Here is a 19,477-nt window from a genome sequence, read left to right on the forward strand (position 1 = left end):
TTGGTAAATCATGCCTTAGATTATAAATATAGCAAGCTGAGGAAGTAAACCTACACTGGTGAATGATGAGTTTTCTGGCTCCAGTTGCTGAGAAGGCAAACAAACTGACCTGCTTATTATGGTATTAAACCAATGATGGCGTAATAGACCGGAGGGTTGGGGATGTGAGTAATTCAAACCCATACACTTCGCAGGGATTCGCAGGAAAGCAACAACAGTTCAGCTAAGGTGAAGTTATCCCAAAGATCCTGGTTTATTGCCTTGTCTGGATTGCTCGGCTTAAAAGACGAAACAAAAAATCTGGACCAGGCTTTCCTGCGTCTGTATTGATGGAGTTTCAGGTTTTAAGCTGCAATGTTAATTCATCTATTGAACTGGTTTCTGGTTGTTAGTTGTTCTTGTTACCAGTTTTGATTATCTGTCACTACTTCGTTGAATTTGTTTTACCCATGCATAATCCTGAGTTTGCTAAAGTGTGTATTTGAGAACTTTAAATTAAGCGTCATAAAGTATCTGTTTCTGTCATGCCACATATTTAAAATAGCCAACATCCTGCAGCATCTCAGAGAAAAGCTATGCGGATGATTGATTTTGCCTTGGTGTATTCCTCTTCAGGATAGCAACAGCATCTTCATCAGTTTGCCTTTTTGTTTGGGGGAGTCACCGGGGAAGCCTTGGTAGCACGGCAGGCCAATCAATAAAAGGCAAAGAGGTGAAACCACGCCCACTTAGCCAAAATCTATCCAATCGGCGTGTTATTAAAGTCCATGGGCGTTACCATCCCCCACCCACCTTTTTGACACTGCCCTACCAAAGCTGTGTGGCTGAGCGAAGTGGATGACGTCTCTGAATTTGCGGGCCGCCGACGCAGGGCTGGGTTTCCATTTTCATAGCGAGTTTCGGGGGGGATCGTCAACATGGAGCAGGAGATGGAGGACAAAACGGTGGAACTGGTGGTAAGATCTTTTTCTATACGGCATTATGAACAACCGAATTGATCGCTGTCAGTGTTTTATTGAGGAAATCGCCGAGGCTCGATTCGACGCCAGGAACGGGCTGAAGCGACTTGTCGGGAGAGGTGGAGGAAAAAGGAGGGGGAACCAGAAATCAGAGGGAGGGCCTGAAATTATCGATACATTTTGCTACGAATGCTCCGCATACTGGTTGGATTGATTAACAAGTCTTAGACATCTCTCTCTGATAAATTTAAAACCTGTGTTGGTTTGGGTACAGTTTGTACATAATGGGAAAAATTAAGAGGTTGATGTGCAATCGTCGGTCGAAGGCAGACGAGAATTCTTGGGGTAGCGTTTACTGCGGTGACGCTGCGCCACTTTAACTGGGCCCTGCCTGATTCTTAGCTAGCCGCCATGCTAACACTGACTAGAATGTCGTGAAGTACGTAAATTTACGGGCAACGCGATGTTATATCATGTAGTTTTAGGGTAAGACGACTTACTCGATAAATGATGTGTCAGTCACATTTTTATACTTTATGTGAACATAGATAAAATCATAACAATGCGTTGCTTGTGTGTTTATATTTTTTTAAAGTGCGTAGAAGGAAGTGTATTGCTTTTTCATTCACACAGCGTTACCTCCACTAGCGAGCATTAGCAATTAGCTTAATAGCAAGCTTGCTAAATACGCTGCTTGACACCAACTTCTACATTTAAAAACAAACTGCTGACTATGTCTAGAAAAACTATTTTTGTAGCCACAAACATAAATTAAGACGACGGTATTATTTTCATTTTTAGTCAATTAAATTTTGCCAAAAACTATTGGGTTTATTGTATATTGATTTTCTGCCTCGATAAACTAGCCAGCTAGGCTAACTGTAGCCTACCAGCCGCTAACATTTACTCTGTGGGGTCAAAGTGGTCGTAAGGAAGACGTCAATTAATACGAGGATCTGATTTGTTATGTCAGCGAAACTGACCTTTAAAAGAATTTCAGTTTACACGTGTTTGGAAGATCTATCGGTTTGTGCAAGAAATACAGTGGTACTGTACAAATTAAAGGTTGAAAGCCGGGCCTAGTAAATAATGTCTTATATTCCGTAGTAGATAATAAGATGTAGTCCTGTTAAATTGGAAAAAAAGTTTCGTAAAAGAGCACCTAATATGTACTTGTACTAAAGAGTCATTTGCTTAAGCATTACAGGTGTCTATAGCCGCTGTCTGCCAAATAGTGATTCCCCAGATGTTTGCATTCGTTTTTATGTCTAATATACTTGCTAAATGTAATCAATAAGATTTACGAAGGGGCTATTATAAAATAAAGAAATTATGTGTATTGTAAGTATATAACTCTACAGTATTGTACCTGCTCTTCTTTCTAAATATAGTCAAGCCAGTTCTTTTTTTCCACTTAAAACATTTCTAGAGCTGGTATGTTGTTTGTTGTAATATCTGTTGCTTTCTTATCCAGATGTCTTAAAAACATGCTGTTAATCTCAATTAGACTTTTTAAAGGAGGGATAAAAATCACAAAATTGATGTCAAAAATATTTCATGAATGATAAACTATATTTTAACACGCCATTCACAACAGTTTGAGAATCCGCAATATTTTTTTTTTCCTTTGACAAATAATCACTTTTTGGTACAACATCTATCAATGACCTAAATCATTCCTCAGTAATTAAGAGCAAGTTGTCTTAAATTGGTAATCTCACCATACATCACAAAGGGGCTTAAAAGTTTATCTGGAAAAATTGGAGGTTTAAATTGCAATGTGGGTAGATAAAGTGACCTTTTTGTATGATTTGAGTAGTAATTTGGCCTTTTAGTTGAAGTAAATGGTAAAACTTAAAACTGAATTTAAGTGCTTGAACAGCCTTAGAATATGTGTCTAGTGATAAAAGCTATTTATCATCTATTCAGCCCATGGTTTTCAATTCAACGCTTGGTCATAATTTTCTTGACCAAGGAAAAAAAAGCTTAACATGTGACTAAAGTCATTAAATTACACTAAAGAATAAGACAAAGTGGAGCATAAATTGTTTACCTACACAGAAAATTGAGAATTTTGTCTGGGTTGTGTTCATGTGTTTAATTTATTTATTTGTCCCAGTGTTATTCACTAACCTCTCATGAGAGTGGGGATGGCAGAACAGTGGGTGGGGCTCATGTCAAAGCGAGAGTGACATTAATTGACGATTAATACCATTGCCCCTCCCTCTCCTCTACCTATCCCCACCCAGTTCATGTCTAATAATGCTTCCGTGTGTATGTTTATCAGTCTGTATCTGTGTGTGACGGGGTGTGTGTTCCTGCGCTCACCGTGCCAATGTGTGTAGCTCTAATACTGGTTTTTCCCCCTCACTATCCCCCACCTCTCTTCCTCCTCTCTCTCCACCTTTGATGGTTACACGCTCACGTCCTCTCAATTTCAAACCAAACCGTATTTATTTATCCATTCTTTTTGTCCCGTTACACACATTTACACTTCACTTGTCCTGCTTCTCACTCCCCACCACTTCCATCCATCTATCCATTCATTGATCCATCTATTCACTCACCCTTTTTGGTTTCCACTTCCCAACATCCCCCCCCCCTCCTTTACTTCCCACGTCTCTCTTGCTCTTCCCTTTCTCTTCCTCCCTCACCCTGTCCACTTCGTTCTCCTCCTCCCTTCCTCTCTCTCTTTCACACAGTGCTCTGTGCCTCGCTCTCTCTGGCTGGGCTGCTCCTCGGTGGCTGAGAGTTTGTGTGCACTCAGGTGCCTGCAGAGCATCCCCTCCACCCGGGCTCACAACCAGGTTCTGCCTCTCTCCTCTTAATTCTGCTGCTCCTCCTCCTTTCCCCTCCTCCCTTGCCATCTCCTCACCCTTTACTTTTTCTTTGCCCACCCCACACAACTCCTCATACCACCTTGGTGCACACAGCACCCACTCACCCCCTCACCCTCCTACCTCCTCACCTTCCGTTGTCCTGTCCTCCCTGTTCGAAGCACTCTGCTCTTGGGTTCTTCTTTGGTGCCTCCTCAAACACTCTGCTTAAAAGTAATTTTATTTATACAAAGTATAACATACTACTTTCAGATCTTTTGAAACAGAACAGTGAAAACGATAAAGTTGCCAGTGCTTTGTCTTGTTTAACCAAAAAAATTAAATAATCTGGATATGCCAAGTTTGAATAGTAAACTATTTCCTCAGTACTTTGGTATGGTAAGAGAAGGGATGCAAGGGTACCAGAGAATAACCATGCACTGAGGAGTATTGTTTTCTCTCCTTCTACCTGGAGGTGTGAGGGACGAGGTGGGGGTCCTCCTTCAAGCTCTGAGAGGCTACATGTTTGCTTGCTTGCCTGCCTAGCTAAACCTGATGTCTTTTTTGTGTGTGTGAATTTTATTTCTTTTTGCTTTTTCTTTTCTTCTATGCATGATCATTAACACTAGTAAGACCACCATCGCTTCTTATCCTGTCTGCTTTGGTAATTGAGAAGACCATTATGGCTTCTTATCCCATTTGACTTGGAACTTGAAAAAAATCCAAGTACAAAGTCTTGGTATTTGGATCTTTTTGTTTGTGTGGTTGTACTGATTGCAGCCACTCAGTTCTGTTGATTTTGCTCAAGCTCTTCCTGTAGCAGCATCACCAAAAGATGGTTATCTGCACTGAGCAAACTTGCAACAGCTCACACTTGAAGTATAAAAAAAGTAAAATAAACAACAGTGTCTACATGACCGTGCAAGCAGCTTTCAGGATAGAGCTTGTTTATACTGCAAAGAAAACTTTTCAGCTCCTGAAAAAAGCTTTAACAGATGGGCTTTTATAATGTATGGACCAACAGGTACACACTGTAGATTTGTTTTACCCCCCTGACATTACTGTTTTCAGATGATACCTATGGGTCATTCATCACCCACACATGTATACAATAGCTCTGACCCTCTCTGAGGTAAACCTCTTCCTGTTTGGGAACCTGGGGATACAAAAATGTAAACATTAAGTATAGCAGTAAACCTATAAATTACATCGATGAATTGGTGTGTTTCAAATGTAGATATGATTTAGATGGTTTTTGATTTTTTATTTTTGCTGAGTGTACAGTTTGTTGTGAAGGCCTGTTAGCTCAGGAATATGCTTTTTTTTTTAAAAAAAAAATTTTTTTTATTAAACTGTTAATCTTACAGAGTAGAAACAAGCCTCATAACATCAGCAGTTCGTATTTTTAACAACTCTAAATGATAAACCAGGAGCCCCCAAGAGTACAGTTGGTCTGTGATTTTTGCTGGATGGGTCTAATTAGGAATAACAATTGCTGTCTGCCTTTGGCTTCCAAACAAATATACATACTCTAAGGAGTCTAATAGTTTTAGTTGAATGTACAGAACATGTCAGTACATGAGCTGTGGATAACAATGTTAGTATTAAAGTTTCTATAGCATGTTTGCAGTCAATTTACAAAGGATGCTAGAAATAGCTTAATCTTATTTTCTTTCTATCATTTGTTTCTCAAAGACCAATATCTCTTTTATTACAGTTATACCTGAGCTGAGTGCCAGTGACATACCCAAGATTTTGCCTTTTAATTTCCTGTCCAGACTATTTGACCCACATCACAGACAAGCAAGAGGATAGATTCTTTGTTGCAGCGCTGTATCTCTTTTCTTATTTTCTTTTCTTTCCTCACTTTGTGTGTGTGTCTGTGTGTGTGTCTGTGTGTGTGTCTGTGTGTGTGTCTGTGTGTGTGTGTGTGTGTGTGTGTGCGCGTGCGTGCAAGGCTGTTTGTGCGGGCACGTCTCAGAAACTTGATGGTTACCCCCTCCTTGGCTGTGTTTGTTGCATTCTTGCGCCAAACGCTATCCACACTGTTGTCCCAGCTCTGAAAGTGCCTTTAAACACAGACTGAGTGAGAATGAAACACTAACCTGGGGCACGTCTTTGTTTTGTTCTTTATCCACAGAACACATCAGGGATGGAGTCACAGAACCTTGTGGACGATCTGTCGCCAAAGAAGAATACAGTTCTCAAGGTGTGCTTTATTACACTATTTCAAATGTACATACAACATTGGTATGGTTTATTATTTAAGAATTGTTTTAACTTTTGTTAAAGCTTCAGCTGACTTTAAAACTATTACGATTTGGACCTTTTTGGATTCTTAAAATACAGTAACCTTTGATATTTACATGAAAGGTTTTGTTGTCTCCTGCTGCAGTTCAAATGAAAACACCACTAATCAGTCTCTCTCTCTTTCTCTCTACTGTGTGTCTGGAGCTTTATTGCGTGGCAGTAAAAATTTATTTTGAACTTTGGGCAGCATTAATCCCCTTCATTCACGCCTATACATGGGCTTCAATAAGCACAGCAACTTTGAGCTTCGGTGTCTCCCCCACCTTTTTTGCCTCAATGTATTTATTTTTATTTAGAAAGCTTTCTAGACGGGAAAAATAAAATCATTTAGTAACATTAGATTGCATTACTTGAAAAACTACATTTGAGTTCAAATTTTTTTTAATGCCATGGTGTTAGCTGGGAAACTATGCACTGAAGAACTTCAAGTAAGTTCACCAATCCACAGGTGACACTCCCAGTCAGCATTTTCTCTTCATACAAAAATGAGCTGCTGCTCAAAGTTTGGTATACAGTTGAAATGATTTCCTGTGTCACAGCAGGAGCCTGAAAGATTTAACTGACTGGATTTGCATTATGTGACTATTTATCAACATCTTCTCAGTCTAACACAACTAGACATTTAATCTTCATGTGCTCCTGATATTTACAGCTTAGTAACGGTCCTGTTGTGGGATCTCGTAAACGCCCGTCAGAGGGGAACTATGAGAAGGAGAAGGAGCATTGCATCGCCCTGTTTGACCAGTGGTCGGAGGCCGAGCAGGTGGAGTTTGTTGAGCGCCTGATTTCCCGTATGTGCCACTACCAGCACGGCCACATCAATTCCTACCTCAAACCAATGCTGCAGAGGGATTTCATTACTGCGCTGCCAGGTACCAACAGAGATTGGTGGATGTTTGTTACCCACAGGTTTTGCATGACGTGCATCTTCCCTAACGGCATCGTAGCTCAACAAAGTTGGGTGGTCAAAAAGTCTTTGACCACCCAACTGTGTGTATATATGTGTGTATAAATTTTATTTTTTTTATTTTAAAAGGTAAACAGAAACATAAAACCCTTTTTAACCTTTTAGAAGCATTTTAAAGGAATAAACGCAACTTGATTTATTGATTGTCTTTGAACAATTCAGAATAAATGAGCTCTGGGGACAGATAAACTAACGAGGTGAGGTAATGTCACTGCTTGCACTTGGTCATCTCTTTTCCCCCTCTGTCTAGCCCAAGGCTTGGATCACATAGCGGAGAACATCCTGTCTTTCCTGGATGCACGCTCGCTGTGTGCAGCAGAGCTGGTATGTAAGGAGTGGCAGAGGGTCATCTCTGAGGGTATGCTGTGGAAGAAGCTCATTGAACGCATGGTCCGAACTGATCCGCTCTGGAAAGGCCTGTCCGAGAGACACCAGTGGTAAGACCGAATGCAGGCACTCCCAGATGCAGGTTAATAAGAAAATGAAAATGATATTGTAATGTGTATTGAAAGAAATCTGTTTAAAATATGGGTAAAAAAAAATGTAAAAGGTTAATTTTACATACAGGAAAGCCTGAGGATAAAGTGGAAAGGTTATCCTTGGTTGGGCTTTAGTGTGTGCTTCACATGCAGAAATTCCCAGTGCACAAAGGAGAGTGTCATTCTCTCTCTCTCTCTCTCTCTCTTCCCCCCCCAGGGAGAAATATCTGTTCAAGAACCGCACCTCAGAAATCCCACCCAACTCCTACTATCACTCCCTCTATCCCAAGATCATTCAAGATATAGAGGTAAGTCATAACGCCTAACGTGATTACATTCTCATTATTTTTATGACCTTCGATTTTTTTTTTTTTTTTTTTTTTTTTTTTATCAGTTTGTATTATTGCACCAGATATTATTTGTCATCATGATTTTAAAAAAATGGACTTAAGTAAGCAAACCATTTATAGGCATAACTGTATAAGTTTGAAAATAACAATTAGTTACTGAGCTTTACATGGATTATTATTTTGGATTCAGCAAAGAGCAATGTGAATGTAATTATCCTCTCGAATGATTAATGTCTAAAGTTTTATTTTCACGTTCACATTTTGCTACACTTGTACAAATACTTCTTGATTATGAGTAATAAATGAAAAGATGATTTATTGTTTTCGTGTTAAATTATCATCACAATAATGCTGAAACCATTTTGTAGCGTGGTAGATGTTGCATCTGTTACAGACCTCTTTGTTTCTCTTTCCATCTAGACTATTGAGGCTAATTGGCGATGTGGCAGACACAACTTGCAGAGGATTCAGTGTCGCTCAGAAAACAGTAAAGGGGTTTATTGTCTCCAGTACGATGACGACAAGATCATTAGTGGCCTTAGGGACAATTCAATCAAGGTAACCGAGACTTGGTTATAAATAAAACATATTATTCTTGTGTTTTTTCTCTTTATGGCTTACCATCTTACTGTGTGTGGTGTTGGTCTGGACCAGCAGAGTGAGACAGAGAACAAGTGAATTATAGGAAAGAAAGTCTCAACTCCAGGCATGCTGTGTGTTCCACTTATCTGTCTGCCTGTGAGGGGCCTGCAAGAAGATGAGGATGAAGAGAAGGGGTGGATAGGGGAGGAGAAGAGCAGATTTGTCATCTTATTGTTATGTAGGAGGCTGACGCACAGCAAGGGAACAGCTGAATGGCTCTTATGCACATCAGTGCAGCAGTAGGGAAATGGGGCATGAATGCTGCTGTGAGACTGGGCCATTCTTAGCATGACCCAAATCTGCATTCTTTTAAAAAAAAAAAAAAAAAAAAATTCTTTCTTTGTCTAAATCTTCCTGTGCTTCACTCATATCTTCCATTTTTTTTTTGTTTTGTTTTTTTGTTTTTTTTTTTGTGCTCCTTTTAGATCTGGGATAAACAGACTCTGGAGTGTCTGAAGATACTGACCGGTCACACAGGCTCAGTATTGTGTCTCCAGTATGATGAGAGAGTCATTGTGACCGGGTCTTCTGACTCAACTGTCAGGTACAGCGCATCTTTTTCCAGAAATAACACAGGGTGTTTTTTGGAGTAGGTCAAAGCTATGTCAGCAAGCTGAACAAATGGTTCAAGTTACTGAAGAGAAAGTTGTGGAAGTCTGAATAAAGCAGAGGATACCACTCAGTATGAATACATCGTATCTCTATATTTACTTCTGCTTGTGCTACAGTTTCAGTTTCAACACTCATAACTTTAACATTTTAAAAACGGTCTCAAAAGGCAGGCAAATATCTGAAAATAACCTTCTTCTTTTTTTTATAAACCTTTTTTTTTTTCTTTTTTCTTTTTTTACAATCCCATGGCATGGATATCTATGTAGATAATTGGAAGTTGGTTTAAAGCCATAGGACAGGGCTGTCAAACTCAATTGCACAGGGGGCCAAAACTCAAGGCACACTTTAGGTCGCTGGCCAAACAAGATAAAGATTTATTGAACACACTAAAACAATGTATTTTAAAAATAAATATGAATAAAAACAGACAGGAATATTATTCCAGATTAAATAAACTTAAAAAAATGAACTTTAACTTTAAATATTTTGCTCTTCATAAAAATATATCCTGTCAAAATTATGCAAGTTAGAAATATGAACATGCTGCCAGAAACCCCAGAAAAAATAAATGAAAGCATACACAAGGTTGGAGCCGCATGTAGACGGAGCTGGGACATTGCTTCAGGAATGGAACTAATAAACTGTGCGGGCCATTCATTGTCGTACTTTGCCTTGAGTGTATCATTACACTGCAGCTCCATCTGAATCTGCACAGGTGCAGTTCAGCAAAGTGCGCTGACTTGGTTCAACATTACTTTGCAACAGGGAAAGTGAGGCAGGTTGCACTAGTGCATTTGTGACAGCTTCACTTGAAATGCCTTCACTGCATCATACATGCCATGTCCATGAACTGACAGATTTCCTTGCTGAGCTCAAAAACTCTATTGAGAACTTTTCCCCAACTCAGCCAACGGACCTCTGTATGATAAGGAATGTCGGCAAACTCTGAATCTATTTCCCACACATCCCACGATTGTGTTACGGTGATCATTACATGCTCCATTTTTAGGACTTTACCACACAACGTTTCCTGGTGTATGATGCAGTGATATGCTGTTAACTCACCAGTACATTTCTCCTCTTACATCTTTACTCGCATCCTGCCGACTAGTCCGCTTTTTTTCACCGCACAACACCGGCGCTCCATCTGTTGTAAGTCCAACAAGTTTGTCCCAGGGCAGTTTCATGTCGGTTACACTTTGATATACGTTTAAAAAAAAAAAAAAAAAAAAAGGCTTTTCCTGTCGTTGTCCCGTGCATCGATTTAATGTTCAATATTTCCTCTCCATGGATGAAGATGGTCAGCTGTGCAATGCATGTCTATACTCTCATCCATAGCAAGAGAGTATGCAATGAAGTTTTTGCTTCTTTCACACAACTGTGTTCTTAACTCATTCACTGCCAGCCATTTTCAAATCAGGTAACTCCCCACTGCCAGGGTTTTTGAGCATTTTTACTCATTTATGAAGAGCCACAGAAAACTGTGTGTTATGATCATATAAACGCTGAACCTACCAAAATGAAGAACAGACTCTCTTCTTTCATCCAAAAAAAAGCTTGTTTCTACCATTTTCCATTCTTTAGTAATCAGCTGTAGAGGAGAGGTGGGTTCCACCAAAAATGCCTGTTTTGACCAAAAAAAGGGAGAAAACGAGCTTTTTGTGAAAAATACATTTCAAGCAGAAAAGTGCCTTTGACACTAATATTTCTTGCTTTGTGACACCTCTAACATATAAAATAGTTTTTCACTTCTATAAAACAGAAATAACACTGAGAAAGGTTTTGTTTTATCAAAACAATTTATTTACAAATATATGGAAAAATAAAATGTACATAGTGAAACATTTATTCACAATGAATAATTCACTTTTGTGTGGTAATCATTATAACACTTTCCGGGATGCAAGGGCACACAACAAGACTTGCACCACATTTTTGTCTCACTGCGCAATCCCTTACGTGCGCAAACCCTGCACCTCCTTGCAGGTCTACTTTTACTGCTGGTGGGCTTCAGTTTTCACTGACAAGCTGCCCGAGGTTGTATTCTAGCCCCTCCCATTGAAAAACGTAATTGACGTCTATAGACGTCAATGGCAGTCAACGTAAGTTTTTCAATTGACGTCTATAGACGTCAATGGCAGTGAATGAGTTAAATCAGTGGCCATCTCACAAACCCGATCAGCAATTGTATTTCTCCTCGGGCTCACATTTGCCAAAATCTGCGTTTTGTCTGGACACAAGACGTCACACACCTTCATCATGCAGGCTGATTTGGCTCATCTGCTACAATAAAACTTGCTTTCACAACAGCTTCACTTTGCGATTTTGCTCTGGTGAAAAATGTCTGCTGAAATGTCAGATTCTTCTTTAGCTCTTCTACTTTCTGTAGTTTCTGCATTTAGGTTTTTCAGCTTATCCTGACGTTTTGTCTCGTAGTGCAGTCTTAAATTAAATTCCTTAATTACAGCCACATTAGTTCCACTAATAAGACACATGGGTTTACCAGCAATGTCTGTAAACACATATTCAGTCACCCACTGGTGCTGAAAGGCTCTGCTTTCAGAATCAACTTTTCTCTCCACCATTGTGAGCGGCTAGCTTCGCAGTAACAGAAGTTGGACTTGATTGACGCGGGAATGTTCCCAGTTAGCCTAGCGTTCAGCAAGGAGGCTGCAGCGCTGCATTATGGGATCTGTAGTTTGTATATTATTAGCGCCTCATATCGCCGGGCCATGCATAACATGGTACATAGTACATCTATATAAAATAATCTCGCGGGCCGGATATAAATGTACGCCGGGCCAGATGTGGCCCGTGGGCCTTGACTTTGACACATGTGCGATAGATCCTATGTGGTACAGGGTTTGTTTGTTTTGTTTTGTTTTTTGTCTGCATTTTCTTTTAGATCTCTTAGATTGGTTACTGATGCATCCAAAGTAAAACATAAAATTCAGTGTAAGAACATGACCTAGAACCTGGACTTTTTTCCAGCAAAGAGCTCCAATTGGATTAGAAAGAAAAAGCAACCACTCAGAATCCTTTACACTGTTCTCCCATCTACACAGCAGCAGTTTATGCTATGAGCTTGAAATCCTTGTCTCATGTCCACACTTACAGCCAGGTTAATATTCCCAGCTAACATAACTTGCATGTCTTTGGACTGCAAGAGAAAATGAGAGCTCCTGGAGATTTTTAGTAGTCTTATGTATTTTTTCTTTTTTTTATGTTAATTTGACATCATTTAGTAATATGTTTGGTAAATGTGCTTTTCTAACAGCATCCCATCCGTCTTGTAAAAGCTTAGAATGCTCAAAATACTTTCTGCATGTATTGAGGAATCCTAATGTGTGCTTGTTTCACAGCCGGTCATGACTACAGCTGGTGTTGTGCATCTAAGAAATTGAATATAAAAACTTTAGCATATATCCTATCAAAATAAATTCGTTTTACTGTTTTTATTGGAGATAGTTGGATGCATTTCATTGCAGATATTGAACGTCTTGGCTTGTTGTGTATAGGTTGACACTTGCTTGGCTACTGCACACAGAAGCGCAACATTATTTCTCTTATTACTTCACACTTCAGGCGTACTCACTGGGCAGTATCCAAGGAAAATGTGACTTCACTTCCTTAGCAACAGTTTGACAGGCACTTTGTTTGTGGGATTGGTTGTCAGCTTTTCCAGAGTGTTGTGCGTTTGACTCTTGGCGCCTTAGTACAGCTCACTGTATGTACATGTCTGAAGTGTGAAATACTCTCTATTACAAATCTAGAAAAAAAACCTAAAATCTCGTGTGTCTCTATTGTTTTTCATTTTCCTTTGTTTTTCTTCCATGTCCTTTCCATCTCCTTTTTGACCTCTCTTCCTGTTGCCCCCATCTCATTTTTCTTTCCTTCAATCATTTTCCACTGTGTCATTTCTTCTTTCTTTGTTTTTACACCCCGTCCCTTGACATGTCTGTTTTTCCTTCTTGCCATGTTCTGTTTTCTTCCTCTTTCTGTCACCTTTGCCTTTAACATTCGACCCTGCTGACGTCTCCCTCCACTCTACAGGGTGTGGGAGGTAACGACGGGTGAGGTGCTGAACACACTGATCCACCACAATGAGGCAGTTCTTCATCTGCGTTTTGCAAATGGGTTGATGGTCACCTGCTCCAAGGACCGTTCAATTGCAGTCTGGGATATGGCCTCGCCTACTGACATCAGTCTACGCCGCGTCCTGGTGGGACATCGGGCTGCCGTCAATGTGGTTGACTTTGACGACAAATACATTGTGTCTGCCTCAGGGGACCGCACTATTAAGGTGACGACAGTTAGAGAAATGTTCCTTTACAAATCATTTCATCTTTCTTTTTCTTTTACAGAAATATTATCCATCTGATAAAATTTGGATTAATTTGATGTCAGAGTTTTAGTTTTATTTATCAGTAGAACAGATGTACATGATTAAAAACCCTCCGACTAAAATTTTCCTTAAATATTGTAAACTTTGTGTTGTCCCCCTGTGTAGGTATGGAGCACCAGCACCTGTGAGTTTGTTCGTACTCTAAATGGTCACAAGCGGGGAATTGCCTGTCTACAATACAGAGATCGTTTGGTGGTTAGTGGCTCATCTGACAACACAATTCGGTATGTGTGTGTGTGTGAAATTCATGGCTAAACTAGCAAACATATGTCCTCTAATTTAAAATCCGGTAGTCAGTTAAAACCACGGCCTTTGTTAGCAGATAAAGTCATGCTAAGTAATACAGGCAAGCAAAGAAGCAAAGTAATTTGGGATTATGTAGAATACCTGTCAATGTTTCACCATTAAACACCTCTTACATAAATTAAATGTCTGGCTAACGTGTTCAGTCTCCTGATGGGGCAAGATTACAGTAGCTGAGTTTATGATTGAGTATGCAAAAAAGAATGTCTGATATGTTTGTTCAGTTATGTTTACATCTTCTTTTATTTGTATTCCCCATCAAATGACAGCATGAGTGTAGAGGGCAGCCAGTGTAATGAAGATCCCAGAGTTGGCTTGTTTATGCTCAGTTTTGGCAACAGACATATTTGTTAAATACTTAGGTGTGGCGTCATTCTGTGAGCAGCCATCAGCATTATTATTTTTGTGGTGTACATAAGTGGAAATCTTAGGTACCTCTTGGAGATGTGCCCCCAATCACCTGACTCTTACCTGCAATCTGTCACCTAACAGCTCAGTCCTAGTCGCTGTGTCTTATTTGAATCCCTGCAGTACTACAAACTGATTGCAGTTGAGAAATCTTTGAAGCTTTGTTCTGTTATTTTGATGGATTTTTGATGTACAGTAGAATTTGGTTCCAAAGCTCAATGTCAATAATGTGTTGCATTTCTATTTCTTAACTTGCAGTTTTCACAGGTGAGATTTTTATGTGAAGGCACAGCGAAAGGAATTGTGATTGCATCAGCATAATACACAATCAGCAAACATGTTAGGGCAAATGGATAAATATTGAGTCTTTGGTCTTAGCAGTCACTTTATTTGGCAACTAGATTGTGGCTTCGTGACTGACTTAAACATAAGGAGTTATGCACAACTGTTAGTTGTCTGTTTGAAGTCTGTCAGTTTCAAAGGTTGTAATATTTTAGCTGAATTTAACATGAACACTTTATTTACAAGCATTAGCAATTTCTTTTTCTCTCAACAAGTGAGCTGAAAGTTTAAAAGTCCCAGTTTGACTTGTCAGTGTTTGGAATGATTGCTGTGTAAAAACTGCAGGGTCTGGATCTTGGTGTTTGTTTACAAAGGCTTCTCTTTCTGCAGGTTATGGGACATAGAGTGCGGGGCATGCTTACGAGTGTTGGAAGGTCACGAGGAGTTGGTGCGCTGCATTCGCTTTGACAACAAAAGGATTGTCAGCGGCGCCTACGACGGGTAAGTCATGTAAATACACCGTTTTGTGCACAGACTTTTGTTTTGGGTTTGTTTTGTGACATTTTGATGTACCGTGCAGCAAAATTAAGGTATGGGACCTGCAGGCAGCCCTGGACCCACGAGCCCCAGCCAGCACATTATGTCTGCGCACTCTAGTGGTGAGTAACAGCGATTTAGCATCCCCAAGTGTCTGACTAATGATGTGAGTGCAGCACCTCTGGGGGAGGGGAAAAATGTAGATGTTTGCCTTTTTTATACTAAAAATACAAGGAAATTTTTAATTTGGATAATTTTAACTACCAGTAAATGTCACTACATTTAATGTGCGTATTTGTTGATATTCAACGTAGTCACCATCCAGATATTAGTTTGTACATTCACCTAAAACAAACAAAAAACATTATGAATGCTCTTGAAAATACTCTCCACTAAATCTTATTGCTCTTTATTGTGTGTGTGTGTGTGTGTGTGTGTGTGGAGCACTGGGCATGGATGATTCATTACAAATTAACTGTGTGACTCTGGTGGAAAACCCATTGCTTGAACTTCTAGTCGGGCCTCTTTAATTTATGGAGAACAGTAGTTCTTTTAATAATCTAGCTCTGTGTGCTAATTATGTAAAAATTATTTCCTAATTTGTTGTGTTTTCAGGAGCACTCTGGTCGCGTGTTCCGTCTGCAGTTTGATGAGTTTCAGATCATCAGCAGTTCTCACGACGACACCATTCTGATATGGGACTTCCTGAACGTCTCAACCAACGGCCAGTCAGAGGGACGGTCTCCTTCGCGTACCTACACGTATATTTCTAGATAGCAGGTACCTAGCGACACCTGGCACTGTAAAACCTTTCTATAAAAATCCAGCATTCTGTGTTTACCCTTGTGGTGCAGACCCACCTGTGTGACACTCTGGCTTTCTCTCCCAGGTGTCACTATCAACCGTACCCTTTCTTGGAGGAACCCAGGGCTGATTGGTTGATCGGTGCATCCGTCATGGAAAGGAGCCCATCTCCTCTCGTTCCTCCTTGTCATCTCTCTGTCCATCTCCCACTCAGACCCCACCACCTCCTCCTCTCTGCCAGTTCTGACAGACTCTAAGCTTGTGCCCATTGCCTGCCCAGTAAAGCGACATATATATACACACACACACACACACAGGTCAACACTGCTGAGGATTCCCTACTACAAAACCAATGCAGCGCTCCCAAGAAGCTCACCTTCTACTACTAATTTATGTTTTGTAAAGTACACTAATGACAGTATTAACTTAGACCCTATATAAGTCACAAGCCCCCCCCCCCCCCTTTTTTTTTTTTTTTGTCCCCTTGATACAAACTTAAAGCAGCTGCTTCTCCTCAGTTTTCAGTCCCAGCCAAAACTGGTTTCCACTGATATGGAATCGCTTATAGATATATATTTATAAATATATATTACATAGACACACACGCGCGCGCACACACAGACACACATATGTACACGCACAGTGGCACAGTTGGACAGAGGATGACCGGAGCTGTGATGCGGGAGACAGAGACTCTTTACTCAGCTCTAGGAAAGAAGGGAAGGATGGGAGCTGGAGGGAGTGAAGGAGGGATGGAGGGAGAAGTGTTTGGGATTGCATCCCTTCCTCCCTTTCACTCTCTCTTATGTCTCCCTGTCTCTCTCTTTCTCTCCACCCACCCCACCCTTCCTACGCTCCCTCTCCCCAACCTCCAGAGATGCACACTCGTTTGGAATATGGGGGTGCGCGCACATACACACTCAAAGTTTGCAAGAGTGTGTGTGTGTATGTGGACTTGTGAAATGGCAGAACGGAGCAGAAGCGTCACAGACATGCATGTGAGGGTGCCTTGGATACAGCATCCTGGTACACCTCTGCTCTTTTTTTTTTTTTTTTTTTTTTTTTTTCTTAAACTCTTTTCGTTTTTTTTATTACTGTTATTTTCTAATTTTATTTGAGTATTTTTGGTTCTTAGTACAAAGAAAAAATCATACTAAGCGTAGTCCTTTCTTCCCACCCTCTTGCTCTTTCTCTGTCTTCTTCCTCATTCTTTCTTCTAATCTTGACCTCTTGTCCATCTGTCCCTTTCACACCATCTTTCTCTCCTTACATCATCATCATCATCGTGCTTGCTTTGGTTATGAGAGAAGCTGGAATTCAAGAGCTCAAATTTAGCTGTAAACGGAGTTGTCTTGTCAAAAATTGTGTTGTATATTAAAAATGATTTTTTAAAGAAGAAAATGACCTTATTGTGAATAAAGTACTTGACAGTGGTGGAGTGTTGAGCCAACTGTAACATGGATGAGTGTCTAGTTGTCTATCTGTTCTCGTCTGTGTGGATGGTACGTGTGGTGTATGTGTGTGTTGCACTGCCTCTCCATCTGACTGAAAGTTCATTAGGCCTTTATCTGAAGTATATTGTAAGCAGGCTAGATGGGAAGGAAGTAGCTGTTGTTACCTACAAGAAAACCGTTGGACCGAAAATACCCTTACACACAATGACACTTAATGTATTCTATCAGATTGCTTGCAGACACATTGTTTGGAGTACACGCAAATCTGAAAGAATGCTGCATGTAAATGCCGTCTGTCAACATGGAACATAGCCCTTTGATAGGTACTTATCTTTTACCCTATTGCGTTTTCTAAATAGAAATGGTGTTTTTTGGGGGGTTTTTCCTATTATTTTAAAAAATTAAAAAGGATGGCACGCATTATAAGCGCACACCTCGTTCGGAACATGTACATTAGGTACTGCACAAAATTTGAGTACAAAAATGTTTAACATAAAATCCATGGGGAAATTATCAATTCTCCCTGCTAGTGATCATCAATTTCAGTCTCCGATTAATGAAGACGTTCAGAAAATGAGTGCCAGTGGCTGAGAGTTTGAATTTAACGGAAGCCAGTTTGCATCTTGGCCTCAATAGTCAACTATGAGAGAGAAAGATATAGATTTTTTTTTTTTTTTTAAAGAAAGGAATGCATGCTAGTGAGGTTGTATTCCCTGTTGCTACTGTTCAAGTATTGAATGCAGCCACCAGGTGGGGGTATAAACTCAGCTTTCTCCTACAGGCCGATCTGTTTATGAGTCTGTGCCTCTGTGACTGTTGGGTAGCAAGGTTTGGAGTCTAAACAACCTGTTACAGCAGATCACATGCCCACTGTTGTAAACACTAACTGTGAAGGAGGGATGTATACTTTAAAAAGCTTACAGTGGAGGACTTCTAGCAAAGCTCTGGGTAGTGTATTTGAGATCTATAATACATTTGTTATTGTGCAGTGTGTTTTCTCTAGGAGGAAGAGAAGGAGGGGAGGTGGCCTGCTGAGGGGGTTGGTTTTCTTCATTTCTGGGTTTAGTTCAGTATAGTAGAATGTTTCAAATTCTGGGAATAAGTTATGTGGGATGGATTTGTGCTTGGTGGAGCACCATTAATATATGATGTGTGTATGTGTTGGATATGGGTGTGTGTGCTTCCTCTGGGTCTGTGGGATTTTGGCCCATAATTCCTGCAGCTCTCAGGTCACAGCTCCGTTCTCACGCACATATTTGGCATTCCTTCCTCGACATGATTACCATACACCTTCCACTCCGGGTTTGGCTACGCGGAATATTTCCATCATTCCCGAGTGGAACTGGAGCAACGTTCCAAAAATGAACAGCTCGCCCCACCGCCACCACCCCCTACTCACTTGTCTTTATCCTATCCCTCCCACCTCACTGTCTCCTCCTTGTACAACCCCCCCCCTACAGATTCCTGCTGCTTTGCAACAGGAATCCTCTGGTACAACCCTCCCCCCCCCCCCCCCCCCCCCCCCCCTGAGTCAGCTGTTTGTGTCTGCAGACATGATTGGGTCATTTGGCAGTGACATCTTTTCACTGACCTCCTGCTAGGATAGGGAAGGAAGGGGAGGGATGGGGGATAAGATGAGCAAAGAAGCAACTATTAAACTGTATCTCACTACTGCTTGTTGTCTGATCCTCCATGATGGAAATTGACTGCAAAGCTTTACAGCGGGGAAGTGACTGCTGGTTTTTGCACAGCAACTAATGCTCAGTATTTTTTTAAGTATTTTCAAATGGTTCCTGTGTTAGGCTGGTAAATCTTAGAGATGTATTTTCCATGCATTTTAATGTCTGAGCTACAGTGACTAATTCAGCCCATACTGACTATGAAAACTTGAGAACCTGTTCTGCCGAGGTCCCCTGCACCTTGACTCTGTTAGACATCTGCTGGTAAAAGAACTTCTAGTTTGGACGATGTATTTTTGTTGCTGTATTTCAACTTCCATTTCAACTTCACAGTACCTCCCAAACCTGGCTGGTGAAAAAGAGGCAGGTTTTTGCCATTACTCAGCATTCCTGTGGTATTTGCTCAGAAACCGTTTCAAAACTTTTTAACAGTTTAACAAAAAAAATGAATAAAATAATGTGCTATCAAC

General features: G+C 40.5%; 1 protein-coding gene across 2 annotated transcripts; it reads left to right on the forward strand.

Annotated features, from left to right (window-relative positions):
• Positions 1-813: 813 nt before the first annotated feature.
• Positions 814-17,336, forward strand: fbxw11a (F-box and WD repeat domain containing 11a). Of its 2 annotated transcripts, XM_085478753.1 has the most exons (14): positions 814-956; positions 3,662-3,766; positions 5,916-5,984; positions 6,738-6,957; positions 7,303-7,489; positions 7,749-7,839; positions 8,302-8,439; positions 8,949-9,067; positions 13,189-13,438; positions 13,646-13,764; positions 14,924-15,034; positions 15,114-15,192; positions 15,686-15,850; positions 15,960-17,336. In XM_085478753.1, the coding sequence occupies exons 1-13, from the start codon at positions 918-920 to the stop codon at positions 15,845-15,847; spliced, it is 1,689 nt and encodes a 562-aa protein (XP_085334879.1). In that variant the 5' UTR covers positions 814-917; the 3' UTR covers positions 15,848-15,850; positions 15,960-17,336. The 2 variants fall into 2 exon arrangements, with proteins under 2 accessions (XP_085334879.1, XP_085334884.1); XM_085478758.1 differs by lacking the exon at positions 3,662-3,766.
• The last annotated feature ends 2,141 nt before the right edge of the window (positions 17,337-19,477 follow it).

This window comes from Copadichromis virginalis, linkage group LG2 (genome assembly GCF_057382275.1).
Source record: "Copadichromis virginalis isolate Kocher_CV1m ecotype Utaka linkage group LG2, C_Virginalis_male_GT1.1, whole genome shotgun sequence".
Taxonomy (NCBI): domain Eukaryota; kingdom Metazoa; phylum Chordata; class Actinopteri; order Cichliformes; family Cichlidae; genus Copadichromis; species Copadichromis virginalis.